The sequence below is a fragment of the Stegostoma tigrinum genome, chromosome 23 (assembly GCF_030684315.1).
Source record: "Stegostoma tigrinum isolate sSteTig4 chromosome 23, sSteTig4.hap1, whole genome shotgun sequence".
In the NCBI taxonomy this organism is placed as follows: Eukaryota; Metazoa; Chordata; class Chondrichthyes; order Orectolobiformes; family Stegostomatidae; genus Stegostoma; species Stegostoma tigrinum.
In genome coordinates this window covers 32,426,097-32,446,269 of record NC_081376.1, presented here as the reverse complement: position 1 = coordinate 32,446,269, position 20,173 = coordinate 32,426,097, and the positions used below count along the sequence as shown (strand labels likewise).

The following is a 20,173-nucleotide window of genomic DNA, read 5'->3' as shown; positions in this document are numbered from 1 at the left end:
TGGCCTTTTACACTGACATGAGGAGGAATTACTTCAGTCAGAGGGTAATGAATCTGTGTAACTAATTGCCGCAGACAGCTATGGACGCCAAATCACAGAGCATATTTAAGAGTGAAATAGACAGGTTCTTGGTTAGTAAGGGCATCAAGGGTTATGGGGACAAGGCAGGAGAATGGAGTTGCAAAACACACCAGCCACAATCGAATGGCAGAACAGATTTGATGGGGTGAATGCCTAATTCTGCTCTTATATCTTCTGGTCTGTGTACTAAGCCCAATACAAAAGTGATAGTCACCTGGCTAAACCCAGTCGACAGAAGAGTGTCTGATACGTTGAGCCAAATCAACCGGGAATCCTTGATGTTTTCATGGCCTTGAACGCACTGTAAGAGAAACAAAATATTACTTCTGTACTCAACAGAAAAAAACACAGCTGGGGAAATAACACTAACAACAAAAACAGAAGTTGCTGGAAAAGCTCAGCAGGTCTTGCAGCATCTGTGAAGAAAAAAAAATCATAGTTAACATTTTGGGTACAGTGACTCTTCCTCTGGTCATTGGACCCAAAACATTAACTGATTTTTTTTCTTCACAGATGTTGCCAGACTGGCTGAGCTTTTCCAGCAACTTCTGTTTTTGTTCCTGAATTACAGCATCTGCAGTTTGTTTTTGGTTTTTATTTAGTAAATAATATTCGCTCCAACATTTGATCCTAGACCCCAGCATAAATCTCAGATTTCAACTCAGTGCCAGGATCCTGGATCACAACCCTGCCCCATGATCCTGCCTGCATTAGGATCTCATATCCCAAACCAAAATCTGGGTCCCCCAGGCCAATTTCACCTCAGGTTCGCACATCCCTGCATCACTCCCAGATCCCAGACTGTAGATGTTGCCCAACTGCCTGCCATACTGCTGCTGCACTCTGCTTCCTGATGTCCTTAATAACAAGCCAACAATAACAGGCAAGCTCAGTCCATATTGACTGATCCCAGGTCAAAAAGAAGTTGCCATTTTTCCAACTGTACTTGTAAAGTTTACTGTGATAACAACATATTAATATCTCATCCTGCTTCTCAGGCAGTTGGAGAGTGGGCAAGCAGACGGACTTTCTGACCAGAAAGATCAGGGCCCGTCTCCAACGCAAACAATCATGAAACGTGCCAATAAAAATTGTCACCTGCTAGTGTCCTTTGCAGATTCTAACCTTTTGCTCATCCCATAGCACACATTATTAATTGATTCTCATGATGAGACATCACTGACAAAGCTAACATATCCACATTTAGCTCAATCATACAGCGAAATAACCACGACATTTAGTGATTTGGTCACAGGACTGGAACAGAATAGGACCTGCAACTGCTCAGGACTCCAACACCCAATCCTTTGCGGCAAGAAGGTTGTTCATTGAGAAACTGGTGCACGCAATCCAGCTGATCAATCTACATAGAATGTGAAACTGGTCAGGCAAACCCAGCCTCTGAGAACACCATTTTTTTTGAGCTTTATTGTTTGGACTTTTTTCAGAAAGTGCAAATTTGTACTACCACAGTAGAATGACCATAGGATGGTCCAAAGCACTCTTTGAAGCATAGTCACTGTTGTAATGTAAGATTCAGCAATCAATTTACATATACCAAGTTTATCACTGCCTCCCTCTTCCAATTTAAGACCAGCCCCTTTTAGATTTTAATCTCTGCCTTGATTTTGGCTTTAACTTTTAGCAAATAGTTTATAATCCTTGTATTCTAGTTAGAATATAACTTTTACTTTTAGGAATTGAAATTAAACTGTAGAAATTGTGATAAACACAATTGAAGCACCTTAAAATCTAGTGCACTTAAAAAGGTAGGAGTCATTATGCTTTAAGATGTTAACAGTCAGGAAGATGGGGTAATTAAAACTCTTGTGGGCTTTAGTGATCACCAGAACAGTTCAGAAGGATACCAATATTTGGGTAATGAAATCAAAATACAACAGACGCCATTGGCTAAGTAAGCCACAGTGATTGCAAAGCTCACAATAGTGGCAGTCCAGAGGGAGTTAGAGCTTAATTAGCTTAAAATCATTCAGTAATCCCTAAAGTTCAGTTTGAGACGAGCACAGCAAGCAACATTGTCACCGATATAGGAGGAGTTCAGAAGGGTTCTCCGATTTCAAGATGACTTTTTCTTCTTTGTCTCTAATTTACCTCAAGAAAATGAAGATCTGTCATCTTCAATTTCTGCAGCCCACATGCCACAGATAACTCCACAATCCTGTTTGGGAAAAATTCTTGGAATTCTGTCCATACGACAGTGAAGGAACAGCAATGTTGTGCCAAGTTTGGATAATGTGACTTGGAGTGGAAGGGGTGGTGTTCCTCCCATAAAGCTGCTGCCTTTGTCCTTCTAGGTCATAGGTTTGGAAGGTTTGCTTTCTAAAGAGCCTTGGTGAGTTTTTTTTTGCATGCAGCTTGTAGACTGGGGACACTGCTGCCACTGCACATCAGTTGTGGAGGCAGTGAATGTTGATGGTACTAACTGAGTGTCATTCAAGTTAGCTGCCTTGTCTTGGATGGTTTTGAGCTTATTGAGTATTGTGGGAGCTGCACTCATCCATCATACTCCTGATTCATGTCTTGCTGATGGTAGATAGGTTTTTGGATGGTGAATTACTCACATTAGAATTCCTACCCTCTGTTACCTTCTCTTGTTGCCACTGCATTTGTGTGGCTGGTTTAGTTCAGTTTCTGGTGAACCCCAAAGATATTGATAGTCATAATTCAGCTATGATGATGCCACCGAATGTAACGGGAAGATGTTTGGAGTCTCTTGTTAGAGATGGTCATCACCTAGCACCATGACACCAACATTAATTGGCATGCACCAGTCGAAGCCTTGCTGCAGGCAGGCATGACGTGCGTCAATATCCAAGGGGTAGGAGGTGGGGCTGAACCTTGTGTAATCAGAGACATCCCAACCTTTGATTTTAAGATGGAGAGGAGGTTATGATGAAGCAGCTGAAGATGGTTGGTTCTAGGACACTGCTGAGGAACTGACAGGATTGTTGCAGCTTGAAGCTAAGTCAGCTCTCTTATCTTATGTTTGTTCATAGGATCTGGGTCTTTGTTGGCTAGTCCAGCATTTCTTGCCCATCCCTAATTATTCTCAAGAAGATGGTAGTGAACCGCCCTCTTGAACTGCTGCAGTGACTGGAGTGTAGGTATACTAAGGGCAGACTCCAGAAAGTTAGGAATGAGAAGTCTCTAGGAGGTATTAACAGTTCAATACAGCTGAAAGTTGGGGTAAAGAAAGCCCACAAACAATATTTGTTCAGCACAGCTAGGAAACTCTTGGAGCACAGAGTAACTCTATGGTGGTGCCAGCTGAAAACAGCTGTCTGCAAAAAAAAGCTGGAATTGTGCCCAACGTAGATAACTTGAATGCAGTCTTAGGAATTCAGAGGAGTATAGGCTCAGAGGAAGCGACTGGACTACCTGGACATGGACAGTTGCTGAGGCAGTCTGTGATGGAGTGAGTGGCTTTGGAGGGAGTTTGAAAATTTGATCTTCAAGAGTAAAAAATTTGAATCGCACAGAAAAGTAAACAAGGTTTTGATGAGATTTGGTGATTCAGTTTCAATCTGGGTGACTGCCATGAGATCCATGGGATCTGTCTTAAGTTCATTTGTTACTTAATGTGCTCTATGGGATTTGCAACCACAATTTGTAGAACTGAACATTCATAATTTCAATAGGTTTAAGCCGTATCCATCAAAAAATCCCTAGTGTGGAAAGAGGCCATTTCGCCCATCAAGTCTGCTCCTGACCTGCAAAGAGTATCCCAAATAGACTCAGCCCCTCCCTACTTATCCAAAATAAAAACCAAAAACATCTGTGGATGCTGTATATCAGGAACAAAAACAGAGGTTCCTGGAAAAGGTCATCAGTTCTGGCAGCATCTGTGAAGAATCCAGGGTTAACGTTTCGGGTCCGGTGACCCTTCCTCAGAACTCAGGTCATCGGAGAAATGTTAACTCTAGATTTTTTTTCTTCACAGATGCGGCCAGGCCTACTGAGCTTTTCCAGCAACCTCTGTTTTTGTTCCCCTACTTTTCCCCTTAACATCGCATTTACCATGGCTATCCGCCCAGTCTACATATCCCTGGAAAACTATGGGGCTATTTAGCATGGCTAATCCACCTAACCCAGATCTTTAGTTTGTGGGAGGAAACTGGAGCACCCAGAGGAAATCCACGCAAACGTAGGGAGAATGCGAAAACTCCACACAGTCAGTCAAGGCTGGAAATGAACCAAGTCCCCAGTTCTACAAAACAACAGTTAACCACTGAACCACCGTGTCACCTATATCTATATTTTAGACAGTTTTACTGTTCTAACTTTATATAGTAATATTTACTTTTATTTAATCAAGATCATGAAAATCTTGAGGCTTTATTCTAGTCAGTATCTGGAATGTCAAACTTTACTTACTTTAAACAAAAAGAATTTACTGGTTCTCAGCCAAAACAAAAATTGGCAGGGATCATAACAAGTTCAATGCCCATTTTTCCTTATTCCCCATGAAGCACCTTGGAATTATTTTCTTAATTGAAAGTGCTATAAAAATACAAGCCCAAATTTACAATAAAGATAAATAGGCTACCAATGGCCACTGATCAATTCACAAGACACCCAAAACACAGAAAACAGCCTCCAAAATGGGATTAAGTTAAAAGTACTCTTAAAAAAAATAGCAAATTAATGACTTGTTATTTAGAGATTTTCTTTCTGTTACAGATTGTGAAGGAATGGATTAATAATTACATGGTTTCTAGTTTGTTTAGAATTTATTTAAAACTAATACAGCTGAGTTAGGAAAAATAAACTTTGGACAGTGGGGAAATAACAACCTTCTATCAGAGTGGGAGAACAAAAGATGATAGTAGGAAAATGACAATCTGTCACTGTCCGCAACAGCAAAAACTACCAGAACTATATCTTGATAGGCCTCACCTCTGCCAACAACAACACCTGGAAATTTGTGCTCAACATTTGAAGTGATGCATAAATTAACCAAGGTTATTGTTTAAAACCTTTTCACACAGTACGTATATGGAAATGCACTGCCTAGAAATGTGGTAAAGGTTGGTTTAATTAAAGCATTCAAAGGGTATTGAATGATTATTTGGATTGGAATGGAGTAGACAGATATGAGAAAAAGGTGGGGGATTGGCACTAGGTAATAGAATCAATGCAGACACAATGGGCTAATGGCCTCTTTCTGCACTGTAACAAATTTACTGACAGGCAGAAGTGTGTGTCTGACTCACCCTGCCTGCCCCTTCTGTGTGTGTGTCTCTCTCTCTCTCTGTCTTCTCTCACAAAGGAGAAAAATCACGGCCAATAATGACTCTGGAAATGCCCCTCAGGTGATTTTTACTTACCCAGGAGCTCACAGTTGAAGCAAAAGGGAATAATTCGCAGGCTATGTCAGTAACCCTTACTGAATTGTGAAGGCCAAGCAGCATCTCAGGAGCACAAAAGCTGACGTTTCGGGCCTAGACCCTTCATCCAAGGGTCTAGGCCCGAAACGTCAGCTTTTGTGCTCCTGAGATGCTGCTTGGCCTGCTGTGTTCATCCAGCCTCACATTTTATTATCTTGGAATCTCCAGCATCTGCAGTTCCCATTATCTCTGATACTATTTTAACCTCACTGCGAAGCCTCTTCCAGGGATGCCTAACCTGAAGAAGTTACCCTCCTCCCTCCGGACCAACCTCAGGGAATCTCTCTCCCATTGCAACTCTCTTGTAATCTCTTCGGCCTTGAAACTGCTCGACCATGTCCTGAAGCAAACCAGGTACCACAGCCACATCACCTTTCTCAGCACCTGCCTACGGAACCAGATCATCCCCAAGGGACTACAGTCCACATTTCAGCCTTCCCAATTTGGCCCCAACCGTGACCACCTCTACACCCAGAACATTCAGACCCTTCAGAAGCGGTTCTCCCTGCGAGAAAAGGATGAAGGGTCTAGGCCCAAAACATCAGCTTTTGTGCTCCTGAGATGCTGCTTGGCCTGCTGTGTTCATCCAGCCTCACATTTTATTATCTTGGAATCTCCAGCATCTGCAGTTCCCATTATCTCTGATACTATTTTAACCTCACTGCGAAGCCTCTTCCAGGGATGCCTAACCTGAAGAAGTTACCCTCCTCCCTCCGGACCAACCTCAGGGAATCTCTCTCCCATTGCAACTCTCTTGTAATCTCTTCGGCCTTGAAACTGCTCGACCATGTCCTGAAGCAAACCAGGTACCACAGCCACATCACCTTTCTCAGCACCTGCCTACGGAACCAGATCATCCCCAAGGGACTACAGTCCACATTTCAGCCTTCCCAATTTGGCCCCAACCGTGACCACCTCTACACCCAGAACATTCAGACCCTTCAGAAGCGGTTCTCCCTGCGAGAAAAGGATGAAGGGTCTAGGCCCGAAACGTCAGCTTTTGTGCTCCTGAGATGCTGCTGGGCCTGCTGTGTTCATCCAGCCTCACATTTTATTATCTTGGAATCTCCAGCATCTGCAGTTCCCATTATCTCTGAATTGTGAAGTCTGGGTTTGCTTCAAGTCAAACCATTTATTCTCCCTCGTCGCAGTCATCTCTCTCAAGGAAATTTAAGGGTACCCAACATGACTAGAAGGAGATGAAGGATGAAACAGATCACAAACCTACCAACCAATGGGAGCTGTGTTTATCTACAAGTTATGAAGGGCAGCTAAGTGACTGATCTGTGGGGAATGTATTAATGTCACTGATTACAATTAAGGCACATCAGACTGACTGATCACCGAGGACTGAAGTAACAACTCCATTACAAGGAACATCTTGGGGGAAGGAGCTTGAACACAGTCAGGATGATGACTGTTTGTATAGGGAGCTCTTACATCCAGCACTGCCCAAATACCACACATTCCAATGGCAGCCAAGCCTGTTTCCCTAAATCCATTTCCATGACAACGCTTCCGGCCAAGGAGTCTGAGCTCTGTGCAATGTCAGCCCAGAGTGAGGTCTGCACAAAGCCGCTCTTGCAGGGGTTTAGCTGCTTTAATGAGAAAACTCCAAGTTTACAGAGCATTAACCCCTGCAAGGCATGGCCTCCTCCAGCAGCAGAAAAGATAGTCAAGCTTAGTTTACTCAAAGATTACTGCCAAATGTAAACATTCAAACATCTGGTAAAAATTCTCCTCAGCAGTAAGTGAGCTTTACCTACAGATTTATCATTTGTCTGCTACATGATCATGACAGCTCAGTCATATCACTCACTCAGATCCTGGCTTAATTCATAAAATCCCCTAAAGTGTGGGAGCAAGCCATTCAGTCCATACCAACACTTCAAAGAGCATCCCACCCAGACCCATCCCGACCCTAACCCTGCATTTGCCATAGTTACTCCACCTTGCTTAAAAATGTCTGGACACTACGGGCAATTCAGCATGGTCAATCCATCTGACCTGCACATCTTTCGACTGGGAGGAAACCCATGCACACATAAGCAGAATATGCAAACTCCACACAGACTGTCAGCCAAGGGTGGAATCAAACCTGGGTCCCTGGTGCTGTGAGGCAGCAGTGCTAACCAGAGCCACCCCCACCTAACCTCCAAATATCTCACCCATGTAAATTTACACCTGTTCCCCATTCACCTTCATCAGTCTGAGCTTTGCTTACTCTTATCCCGCAAAGCAAACAAGCACTGTATCAAACTCGGACCAGTAGGAGCTTAATTAGCCCCTCAAACCAATCCTATTATGCAAATAGATTAGGGCACGGGCCAGGAAAGGGGCTGAAGATGAACAGGGAATCAGAGAAGTTGAAAGAGGTTTCAGAGGAAAAGGAGGAGGAGGTAAAGAGGAGGTGGTGAAGGAAAGATTCAGTTTATGAGCATAACCCATTTCAGTGACATAGTTTCCTTTTCTTATGTCCCAATAGATTTGTACCCCTGCCCAACACAGCCACAAAACTAACAGTCAAAAATAAACAGAGGGCCCCTTATGTGAACTGAAGTCCAGGACCTTTCCAAAGGCTCGTGTCGCTGAACAGTGACTGTGGGAAGTTCTCATGAGAAGCAGTGAGCATTATTTCAGCCATTAAAGGCAAGACAGAGGAGGTCATCAGCACTCAGTGGATGGAACACAGCTCAGAATCCTAATACAAACCAGGTGTTTGGCACAGGAACACATCTTCACTAATCACTGCCTGGGAGAGGGGGGAGGAGGTGGAACAGGGTGGAGATTAGAGATGGTGAGAGTTTGAGGAAGGCACAAAGCATTTTCAAAATTATCACAGCACATCCACTGAGCCCCGGGAAATACACAAGTCTGCTCACATTATTAACACACAAACAACAGCAGAATTAGAATTTGCAAATAGCTCCGTTGCCCACAGACTGGCAGAGTAATTTTTTCTGGTCCGAGACATGCAGAGTTCTTGTAGGTTTAAACTGCGCTGCATGGCTTCAGTTAGAGCTGAGCCCCACCTTGTTATTCCATGTCAGCTGCTTTAACCCTTTCATGTCTGGGTCAGTGCCTGAAATCAGCCCTTCCTTGGCAACAGGCACAAATCAAGCTCCCAAAACTCCAACTCAGAAGGGGTTACAAAGAGAGTGGGGAGGCAATGGCCTAGTGGTATTATTGCTGGACTGTTAATCCAGACACCCAGCTAATATTCTGGGAATCTGGGTTCGAATCTCGTCACGGCAGATGTTGGAATTTGAATTCAATAAAATATTTGAAATTAAGAGTCTAATGATGACCATGAATCCATTGCCAATTGTTGGAAAAACCCATCTGGTTCACTATTGTCCTTTAGGGAAGGAAACTGCCATCCTTACCTAGTCTGGCCCACACATGACTCCAGACCTACAGCAATGTGATTGACTCTGATCTACCCTCAGGGCAATTAAGGATGGGCAATAAATGCTGGCCTAGTCAGTGACGCCCTCATCCAATGAATGAATGAAGGAACAAATAAAGGAAAAGAGAAAATCCATATCCTTCGAGGCCATAACAGAAATCAGTGTGTAAAAAGCTTGACCGTCTAATTAAGCTGTATTGTACTTGCCTGGGAGTGTTTAATAGGGCAACACAGATGGAACCTTACTCTGTATGTAACTGTGCTCATGCTGCTCTGAGAACGTTGAATGGGACAGTGGAGTATTTGACTCAATGTCGAACCAGCATAGGGCATTATCCACACATGGTCAGTGTTAACAATGGAACATCATACTGCTAATCATTCCCAACTCTGATGTCTCAAAGTTAACCAATAGGTGTAGCATAAAAACGGTGGCAGAATGATAAATAACTGCAATAGTTTTGCCTTATTTCTTCTGACACAGTGTTAAGTCCATTCACATATGTTGAAACAAATAATTGGATACATTTATTATTCAAGCCTTTGGAAAGGTCCCAGGCTTCAGTCCGTATAAGGGGCCCTCTGTTTATTTTTAAACTGTTAATTTTGTGGCTTTGTTGGGTACAAATTTAATTGGGATATAAGAAAAGGGAACTATGTCACTGAAATGGGTTGTGCTCACAAACTAGATCTTCCCTCCACCTCTTTGCCTTTACCTCCTCCCCTTTTTACCCAAAATCTCTTCCACCCTCTCTTATTCCCTGTTCAGCTTCAGCCCCTTTACCCTAATCTATCATTTATGGATGTGGATGTTGCTGGTAAAAATAGCATGTATTGCCCACCTTCAAGACTGAGTCAACTTCTTGAATAAATGCAGTCTATCTGTTGTAAATACACCCTGGTAGGAAGTGAGTTCCAGGATTTTGAATCAATAATAGTGATGGAGCAGCATGATCTTTCCAAGTAAAGATAATACATGATCATGAGGAGAAACTGCAGTCAACATTCATAGGCTGCCCTTGCTCCCCTAGGAAGTAGAGATTGCAGGTGTTGTAGGTGTTCAACAATCAAGAAACCTTAGTGAGTTGGTAAAGTGTATCTTGCAGATGGTGCTCAGTGCTGCCACTGCCTGGTGGTGGCACTGAAGGGAGTGAATGTTAAGGTGGTAAATGTTAAGGTGGTAGGTGAGGTGTCAAATCAAGCAGGTTGCTTTGTCTTTGGATGGGGTTAGCCGGAGTATTTTTGGAGCTGTACTTATTTAGGGCAACTGAAAGTATTCTATCAAACTCCTGGTTTGTGCCTTGGAGACTGCATATAGACTTTGGGAATCAGAAGAATTCCTCAATGTACTCAGAAGAATTACTCAGGATTAAGAATCAGTGCAGGCTTGTTGGGCCAAAGAGCCATATTGTATTGTATTGTAAAATAGAATTTCCAAAACGTAACTGCTTCTGTAGTTTTTACATGTGTAATAACTTCTCCAAGATGACGATGATAGGTAACTTGAAATAGTAGTGTGTTAAATGTCAAGGTAGTATTTGGAATCCCTGTTGTTGGAGATGGTCATTGCCTGGTACTTAAGTGGCATGAATGCTACATGACACAAGTCCTAAACTGAATATTGTGCATGCCTTGCTGCACGTGGCACTGACCACTTCAGTAATCTGTTCAATCATGTATAATACTGAATACTAATCTTCAAACATACCCACTTCTGTGTGGAGGAAAGATTATTAATGAAAATTTCTGAAAATGATCAGACCTAAGACACTATGCCAAGAGGTTCTTCAGAAATGCCGTAAGATTCAGATGAATGGCCTCCAACAACCACAACCATTTATTTTTGTGCCAGGTACGAGTTCAACAAGGGGAATTTCCCCAATTGTTATTAATTCCAAGGAGCCATAGTTAATTAATGCCATGCTTGGTCAAATGTTACATTGATGTCAAAAGCAGTCACTTCTACCACACTTCGAAGTCAAATCTTTTACCCACAATTTGGTCTGATGGGTTAATGCATTATGTTTATTGTGTAGATGAAGAAAGTTAGCATGCTCCCTGTTTTGTTAGTGTTTTCTCATTTTCAGCCTTTATCATTGATTAGCAGGGAGACAAAAAGGAGCAGCAAATGATTAACTCTTTCATTCCTTTGTGAAACAAGAACCAAAATTAGTGTTTAACTTGTCTGCCAAATCTGTTTGCCATATTTCTAACTGTAAGGGAGCTACCTTTGTCTTAATTAATCTTTTTCTTTTCACATGTTTACAAACTTATTTCAAAAGCTTCTGTATGTTCCACGTAAGCTTACTCTCATACTCTATTTTCCCTTTAATCAATTCCTTTGTCCTCCTCTGCTGAAATCTAAACTGCTTTCAATTCTCAGCACTGTTTTATTCAGCCAACATGTACACTCCTTCCTTGCATCCCTTACTATTCCAAATTCCTCTTACTAGTAATGGTTGGGCCACTTTTCTCATTTTATTTTTGTGCCAGTCAAGAATGAACAATTGTTGCAGTTCATCCATGCAATCTTTAAATATTTCCCATTGTGTATCCACTGTCATTCCTTTAAGTAATGCTTCCTAACCTATCATAGCCAGTTCTCTCTTCATACCATTATAGTCTTCTTTCTTTAGATTCTGAGACTAGGATCCTGAATCAACTATATCATTCTTCATCTAAATGAAGAATTCAAACATTTTACAGCCACATTTTTCCACGGGTCTTGCAGAGCTAGATTGTTAATTATTCTTTTCGCATGACAAAATACCCAGACAGTCTGTTCTTCAGGTTGTTCCTCAACGTACTGATCCAGAAAACAATCTTGTACACACTCCAAGAATTTCCCTTCTACAGCATTGTTAGTGATTTGAATTGCCCAACCTATGTGAAGATTAAAGTCATCCATAATTACAGCTGTAACTTTAATCGCTTGTATCTACAATTTCCTGCTTAATGCCTTCTCCAATGTTACCACTACAATTGGAGGTCTACATATAACCATCACGATTGTTTTCTGCCCCTTGTTGCTTCTAAGCTGTACTCATTCAGATTCTACTTCAACACAGTTAATATCCTTCCAACTGTTGCGTTAGTATCCTCTTTAACCAGAAATGCTACCCCACCTCTTTTCCCTCTGTCTGTCCTTCCTCAAAACTAAATACTCTGGGATATTCAGTGCCCATGCCTGGATATCCTGCAGCCATGTCCCCACAGTCCGAACTATATCATACACATTTATATCCATTTACATGACTAATTCATTAACGTGCAGAGCATTTGCAATAAAGTTAAGATACAAGGCCTTAATGTTTATTTTTTTTTTAAAAACATTCTTAGTTCCATTCTCATTACTTTGCATTGTGGCCCCGTATGACTTTCCCCTGCAAATTCTCTGTCTATCATTTTTCTTATTTCCTACACAGCCTTTTAATTTTGCCCTTGTTTCCCCTTCTTCTGTGTCTCTCCCCCAACCCGTACAGGTTTCCACATTTTCAGCCATTTTAGTTTTCACCCTTCTCAACTACACAAGCAAATACTCCCCAAAACAAGTTCCCGTCTTTCCCGTGTGCAACACATCTGGATGGAACTGGTCCCATCTCCCCCAGAATCAGTGTCATTGTCTCAGAAATGTAAAAACCTCCACTTTTGCACAACTTCTCCACCCAACTAGTCACCTGATATACCCTGCTATTTGTGAACTGACAAACACGTGACACTGGCAACAATCCTGAGATTAATACATTTGAGGTTCTACATTTTTAAACTTGCTTCCTTAGTCCCTATATTCTGTTTTTAGGCTTTAACAAAAAAGGGACAAGGTCCTATGTCGCTGATACTGCTGGGTATCAAAATTACTGTGTACGCCCCTTCCCAATCCAGAATGTCCTGTAGGCCCTCCAAGACCCTGGCACCCAAGAGGCACCATATTTCCCTGGAGCCTATTTCCCTGGAGCCTCGTATGCAGTCACAAATACAACTTTCTATTCTTATCATTGAAGCCCCTATCATGATGGCTTTCCCACACTTATTCCATTTCACCTATGCAGCCGCATCAAACATGGTGCAACAAATTTGACTGTCGCTACTTTCCTGAGAGACTTTTCGCCACAGCACTATTCAAAGCAGTACATGTTGTGCAGGGGAATGTACTGCCTGGTGGTCATCCATTCCCTCCCTGTCTTTGAGGCTTATTCCACAAAGTAATCACCCCTCTATACATGCTATCCACAATACACTCAGCCTAAGTTTAAAGCACAAGCTTTCACCACTACAGTCGGAATATTGCAAGGGCGTTCACCATATACAGTGCATTCAGACATTTCTTGATATGTGGAATTAAGAAAATTGGCCGAAGACTGGCACAAAATAATACAGACCACAACAATAGATTTCCTATACAGCCTTTTAATTTTGCCCTTGTTTCCCCTCTTCTGTGAGTCCCCCTGTACAGGTTTCCACATTTTCAGCCATTTTAGTTTTCACCCTTCTCAACCCAGGACTTCTGGCTGAATAGGGTTACAAATGCTTAAGGATCACGTCTTTTGCATTTATGAGCATGGCTCCCCTGTCATTGAGGATAAGGGTGTTTGTGATGCATCCTACCTTGGTTAACAATTTGAAATATTCATCAGCATTCATGCACTCTGCAGGACTGATTTAGGGATAGCTCATCTCTGACTATCATATGTTGTTCTCACTGTTTTACATGTATGTGTTTTTGCTCCACAAATAGGCATCGCATTTTTAGATATGGTGTTGCTTCTGTCACACTCTCCTGCACTGCTTACTAAACCAGAGTTGATCGCATAGCTTGATTGCATGGTAGAACAAAGGATATACACATCAGGAGGCTACAGATTCTGGTTGAAGACAATTCTGCTGCTGCTTATGGCCCACGGTGCCTTATATGCACAGCTTTGAGCTCAGAGATCTGCTCTGAGTTTATTGCCTTCAGCACAATGTCATTGCCACATAACATGCAAATAGGACTGTTTCTGGGTGACGATTGGAAATTTGCCTGGGAGTGATTGAAGAACACGTTGCCCATTGATTGGTGGGAATACCAGTGGGAAAGTACATACGTAGGGAGAAATTCAGAATCTGAAAGGATGAGCCTGGTGTAGGGGAAAGGCAAAAGAAACTGAGATATACTTTGAAGTCAGAGGTTGAGAAATTACTCAGTGTAGATACTGGGAAGAGAGAATGGAATTTGACATCAGTGAGATATTTAGAATAGGGCAACAGGGAAAAAGAATTCAAAAGAGATAAAACAGGTTCGAAGGGGAATTATTACAAGGTCAAGGTCCAGAGATGAGAAGAGATGGTCATGGTGTGACTGAGTTAAAGAGAGAACCATTATTGGACATGAAAAGGCCAGGATGTAGATTCAGTAGGATGTCACTACAGTCATCCATAATAATTGGAAAGTCAAAATCTTGCCCACGCGTTGGATAGAGATTCTAAAGAAAACCGTGGAGCAGGACAGTACATCTAAGGGGATAATAATAGAGTGAGAGGAGGGAGTGAAGGCTTGCAAGGTTAAGCCACAGTAAGCTCACTTGATTAGAAAGTTGACCATTGAGGAAGCTGCAGTTGGTGATAAGTAAATAAAGAGCTCTTTCAAGAATGTCTAGCGAACTATTGAGTGTAACTGAAGCCAAACCTTGAGCTGCTGCAGACTGCTGCCACAATAACAGCCGTACAGAGCCAGTGAGTAACATTATTTGCCCAAGAGGCTTCCGTTTGTTCACATTCAGTTTGGATTATCCGGCTGATTTCTATTAGATGGATAAAGTTCACACCTCATGGCTCCAAAGAGTCAATATCCATTACATGCTATTCAAGGGTGCTGGTATTACAAAGTTCTGAAATGTCCCAGTCTTAATTCCTGTCGTTAATATTCCACTTGCACACACATGACCAACACCTAAGTGCAAGCGTAAAAGAAACAAAGATTACCTGCACAGCTGAGCAAGTCGCTCTCGGGTCAAAAATTCGTAGCTTCTTGTCCTAAAAGATGAAAAAAATCATTACAAGAAAGGAAAATGGAATTGTCCACATTTAGAGCACAGTGTTTAGAAAAAAACTAGAAACATTTATCGCCACACAGTAAACTCCCGGTATTGGTAGGGAATATTGAAGGTATTGCGTCATGCTCAGTGCCACACAGAGAGTACTGTACTCAGATCTTCACACAGTGCCCAAAGGCCAGGCAACATTAATGAAACTACAAATATTGAGGGTGTTTGCGTGCGTACTTGCGGACCTGCTTGCATGAGAGGGTAGGGGAGGCAGAGAGCATTGTTCCCAGAGATGGAGAACACATGCCACCTAGTGGCTAGGTTTGACAAAAGCCAATTTTGAGGAGTAGCTAATGATAAAATGACAATTCTTTTAAAATAGCAACACCGAGAGTAAACAAAGAGATTCCTTCAACTTTTATAGACATAAATGAAGAAAAGAAAATGCTGTGAATTCACAAGTCATGCACTATTTGGGAAGATGTAACACACAATGCCTGGCATATTTTCTCTTCTGCGAAATATCTTAAACCCATCTCCCAGTTTCCTCCTTCCTCATCAACAAGTGATGGACGATACTTTAACAAATTACAGCGCAAAACAGAGTGAGAAACACTGGAGAAAAAAGAAGCACTAAAACTACTAATAGGACTAAGTTTCACACATAATGGCCGTAAACAGTCAAAAAGACACTGCAGGGTAGTTGATGCACTGGTTGCAATCTCCCAATTCCAGACTGAATTCTTAAAAGGTTCCAGCAGATTGGGAAACCCCAGATGTAATACTACTATTTAAGGAAGGAGGGAAAGAGAAAGCAAAAAATTATGGGGCCTTTAGCCTGCTATCTGTTACTGAGAAAATACGGAAATCCATTATTAAGCATGTTATACTTAGCAGGCTAGTTAGAAAATCAAAATACAACTAAGCAGACTCTACGTGGCTTTATGAAAGGAAAATCAAGACAAATCCATTAAAAATTATTGAGGATTTAATAAGCAGAGTGGATAAAGAGAGACAACAGAAATAGTATATTTGAATTTCCAAATACATTGAATAAAGATACCACATAAAAGGCTCATGCACAAGACAAGAGCTCACTGTCTTGGGGTAAACCTATTGCATGGGGAGAGAACTGGTTAACTAACAAAAACATTCTGGGATAAAATGAGCCATTTGAGATACTGACTATAAACAGCAAGGTGCCGCGAGGATCATATTTTTCTTTAATTCATTCATGGGATGTGGGTGTCACTGGCTAGGCCAGCATTTGTTACTCATCCCTAATTGTCCCGAGGGGAATTAAGCAACGACATTGCTGTGGATCCAGGGTTATGTGTAGGCTAGATCAGGTAATAATGGTAAGTTTCCTTGCCTAAAAGGCATCAGTGAACCAGATAGGTTTTTTTTCTTGACAATCAACAATGGCTCCTTGTCGCTGTTAGGCTCGAATTCCAGATACTTGTTGAATTCAAATTCCAGGTCCCAAGAACTTTACCAGGGTCACTGGGTTAATAGTCTAACAACAATTCCACTGGGACATCACCTCCCAATGCTGCGGCTGGTACTGTAGCTAAATCTGTCAAGGCCACAAAAATAGGTTGGAAAGCAAGTTGTGAGGAAGATTTAAAGAGGTGCAAAGAAATATAGATAGGGTAAGTGAGTGGGCAAAAATCTGGCTGCTGCATAAGGAGGGAAAATGTCAAGTTATCCACTGATAATAACAGAAAGCTAAATATTTTGATGGAGAAACTGCAGAATGTTGCAATACAAAATGTTCCAAATGTCCACTGACATGAATCACAACAAGTTAGCATTCAGGTACATGTAATTAGGAAGACTGGGTATAGCTGCATCCCCACAGAACATCCATGATCTCAGCGACAAAAATGTAGGCACTTAGGAAGAATGACTCTACACGCTATTTATCTTACTGTAATTGATGATTTCATGGAGTTGGTGCAGGGATGTTTAGGTTAGGTGTGTTGTCCATGGGAGGCATGTAGGGATGGGACTAGATGGAATTTTCTTCTGAGTGTTGGTGTGGACTTGTTTGGCCTGTTTCCACACTAAGGGTTCGATTCTAACTACTCCTTCATTGTACCTGATAATTGCACTTGAACATTGCTTTGTTTCCATACAAAGGCATTAATTACTGTCTGAAGTGGTGAAGGAAACAATCGAAAAGAACCTCAATATTTCCTTCAGAAACTGATTTTTGGCTCAAAATTTATGACAATACTCAAATCAACTTGATAAATACTCAGCAATTAAATAGAAGGCAATGATATTTATCTAGATCCATTAGAGATTATTGAACAAATTCAGCCTGTCTCTCTGTGATTCGTGACAATTACCTTACTTGACGAACCAAGTAGGCACCCATCTTTCTTCCAAGTCAAGCTCTGAATTTGATCCCCATGACCTTCAAGAGCTAGGAAAAAAGACATTAATGGGGTAAGGCACAGATTTACAACGTTTTAGCTCTCAAGGCATGAAGTCAGAGAGAAGCGATTCACCTGGCAGAATTGGGCTGAGTTGCAAGGCAACGCCCACAAGCTATAAGGGGAAACACTAAGACATATATGCAGAACAACTGGAGACAGGACGTGGAAGAAATTTATATTATCATGTAATCTTTAAACAATTTTATTGACTATACACAAGCAGCAGCTCCAAACAGTTCTACAAGGTGCCTGCCATGGCTAATACCTTGACAGTTCAAAGCCCCTACCAGAGATATGAGCCCTGTAATCCAGGGAGACATTACTATGCAGCACCGTAATAGGTGCCAACATGTGGACGCATAAAATGGCTATCTATCCTCTCAGGTGGACAGAAAAGATCTGATGACACTATTTCAAAAAATAACCAGAAATTTCCCAAAATAACCCAAATCTCCAAGTCAATATTTATCTCTCAACAAACTATTCAATAGCTGGTGATTTTTAAAACATCCTGGGATCTGGGTAACGCTACTAGATTTACTCATTGGTACTTACATCAAGAGGGTGGTGTTGGGAGCCCCTCTTGAACCACTATGTACTAATTTAGTACAGAGTGCCTTTCTAGAACTTCAGACAGTTAAGAGTCAAGTTGGTCAACTATAACCAAAAAAAAACTCCAAACAGGATAAGGATGAGAATTTTCACTCAAAAAAAATTAAACACGGTTGGGTTTTACTAAATCTCAGCTTATGGTCACTTCTATTGACGTCAACATTTTGTGCAAGCAATTACAACATCAACTAAACTTTAAAGTACTTAGCTGATCTAGCATGATTTGGCAACCAACAGTCTTCAAGGAGGGTCACAGCCACTGAGCCAAAGAAAGCTGATCCTGCAGCAGGGGTCAATTCCAGCAGCAGAATTAACAAAAAATTCAAGAGAAACAAATTCCAGGCAGAGGAGGAATCATAGAAGAGTTATGGCACAAGAAGCCATTCACCCTCTCGAGGCTGCATCTGCTCATTAAATAAGTGTCATTACCTAGTGCCAATCTCCTGCCGATGCCCCAAACCCTTGCCCGTTATTTTTATCCAAACAAAGACCAAACACCCTCTTGAATGCCTCAATCAGACCTGCCTGTAGCCAGTGCACTCGATACTCTTGACTACTTGCTGAGTGAAGTTCTCTCAGATTAAACTTGATTCTTTTGCAGATCATTTTAAATCCATTCCCTCCTATCCCTTTTTATGACCTGGAACAGTTTCTCCCTTTTACATTGACCCAGCCCACTCATGATTTTGAAAATCACTAAAACCTCCTCTCAACATTCTTCTCTCCAAGGAGAACAGTCCCAACTTCTTCAATCTATCTTCATTCTTGAAATCATTCTTGTAAACGGCTTCTAGACACTGTACAGAGGCATTAAAACCCTCACTGACATGAACTGGGAAGGCAGCAAGATAGGTGACTATGTGTGCTGGAGAAGAGGATATGGTGTAATTGGAGAAAAGACAAATGCAAAAGGCGGTGTCTGGGAAGACAGACAAAAAGAAAAACAAGGTTACTGCTGCTAGTGTTTAAAGAAACTTTTTGACCAGAACTATCATAACATGCATAAGACTGCTACTAAACGTTCAAATAAAAGGCAGTATAGTGAATCCACACCACAAGTCGAGTCATAGAGTTCGAGTTGTAGAGATGTACAGCACAAACAGACCATTCGGTCCAACTCGTCCATGCTGACCAGATATCCTACACAAGTCTAATCCCATTTGCCAGCATTTGGCCCATATCCCTCTAAACTCTTCCTATTCACATACCCATCCAGATGTCTTCTAAATGTTGTAATCAGACTAGCCCCCGCCACTTCCTCTAGCAGCTCATTCCAAAAATGCACCACCCTCTACGTGAAAAAGTTGACCCTTAGGTCACTTTTAAATCTTTCCTCTCTATGCCCTTTAGATTTGCACTTGCCCATCCTGGGTAAATGACCTTGCCTATTTAACCTATCCATGTCTCTTGTGATTTTATAAACCTCTAAGGTCACCCCTCAGCCACCGACACTCCAGGGAAAATTGCCCCAGCCTATCCAGCCACTCCCTATAGCTCAAACCCTCAAACTCCGGTTACATCCTTGTAAATCTTTTCAGAATCCTTTCTCGTTTCACAACATTTTTCCTATAGAGGTGAAGATCTTCTGCAGAAGTAACATTATTTGAAGAACTATGCTGATAGAACATGAGTTGTTTGAGCTGCACTCAAATGAAGATGGCAAAGTCCTTGAAGTAAAGGAGTTGAAGTTCTATAGTACAAAGCAATGAAGAACTCTGACTCAGCGATACTCATGTTAAGTGGACTACATAGTAAATAAGAGAGATGTTTGTTTCACCTGCTATTTAACACGTAATTATGATTTATATTGATCACAGTTTGAATGATAATTCATACTTGTATTGATTTTGCATTGATACTTGATTATTAAAGTAAAGATACCTTGCACACTATCAGGTCTTCCTCAAATCTCACCTGCCATCGCTTTCTGTTGTGACACATCCCATATTTTGGCTATATTTCCAGCTCCACTTGCTAAAACTCCATCTGCAGAAGGATGAAACAACACACATTCCACCCGCACAGCTTCTGGTCCCAGAGTGATGTTCTGTGCAGACAACACCTCCTGCAAAGTGTCAGGTAGTCGCCACAGCTTTACCTGTCAATCAGAAACATTTTACATTAAAAACAAAGATTTTGTTCTAGTTTAATTCAATGCACTGAATATTTTTGGCTCCCAGGACACAGCAGATGCAA

The 20,173-nt window shown here is 41.6% G+C and overlaps 1 protein-coding gene across 1 annotated transcript in view; it reads right to left on the bottom strand.

The window, feature by feature from the left end:
• The window catches only part of coro7 (coronin 7), a 146,127-nt gene that overhangs the window by 101,252 nt on the left and 24,702 nt on the right, over positions 1–20,173 (bottom strand). The window contains exons 5-8 of the mRNA XM_048552707.2: positions 19,892–20,075; positions 17,276–17,352; positions 14,860–14,910; positions 296–382 (exon numbers count right to left, since the gene is read on the bottom strand). Coding sequence (XP_048408664.1) covers positions 296–382; positions 14,860–14,910; positions 17,276–17,352; positions 19,892–20,075 — 399 coding nt within the window. The remainder of the gene's footprint in view (positions 1–295; positions 383–14,859; positions 14,911–17,275; positions 17,353–19,891; positions 20,076–20,173) is intronic.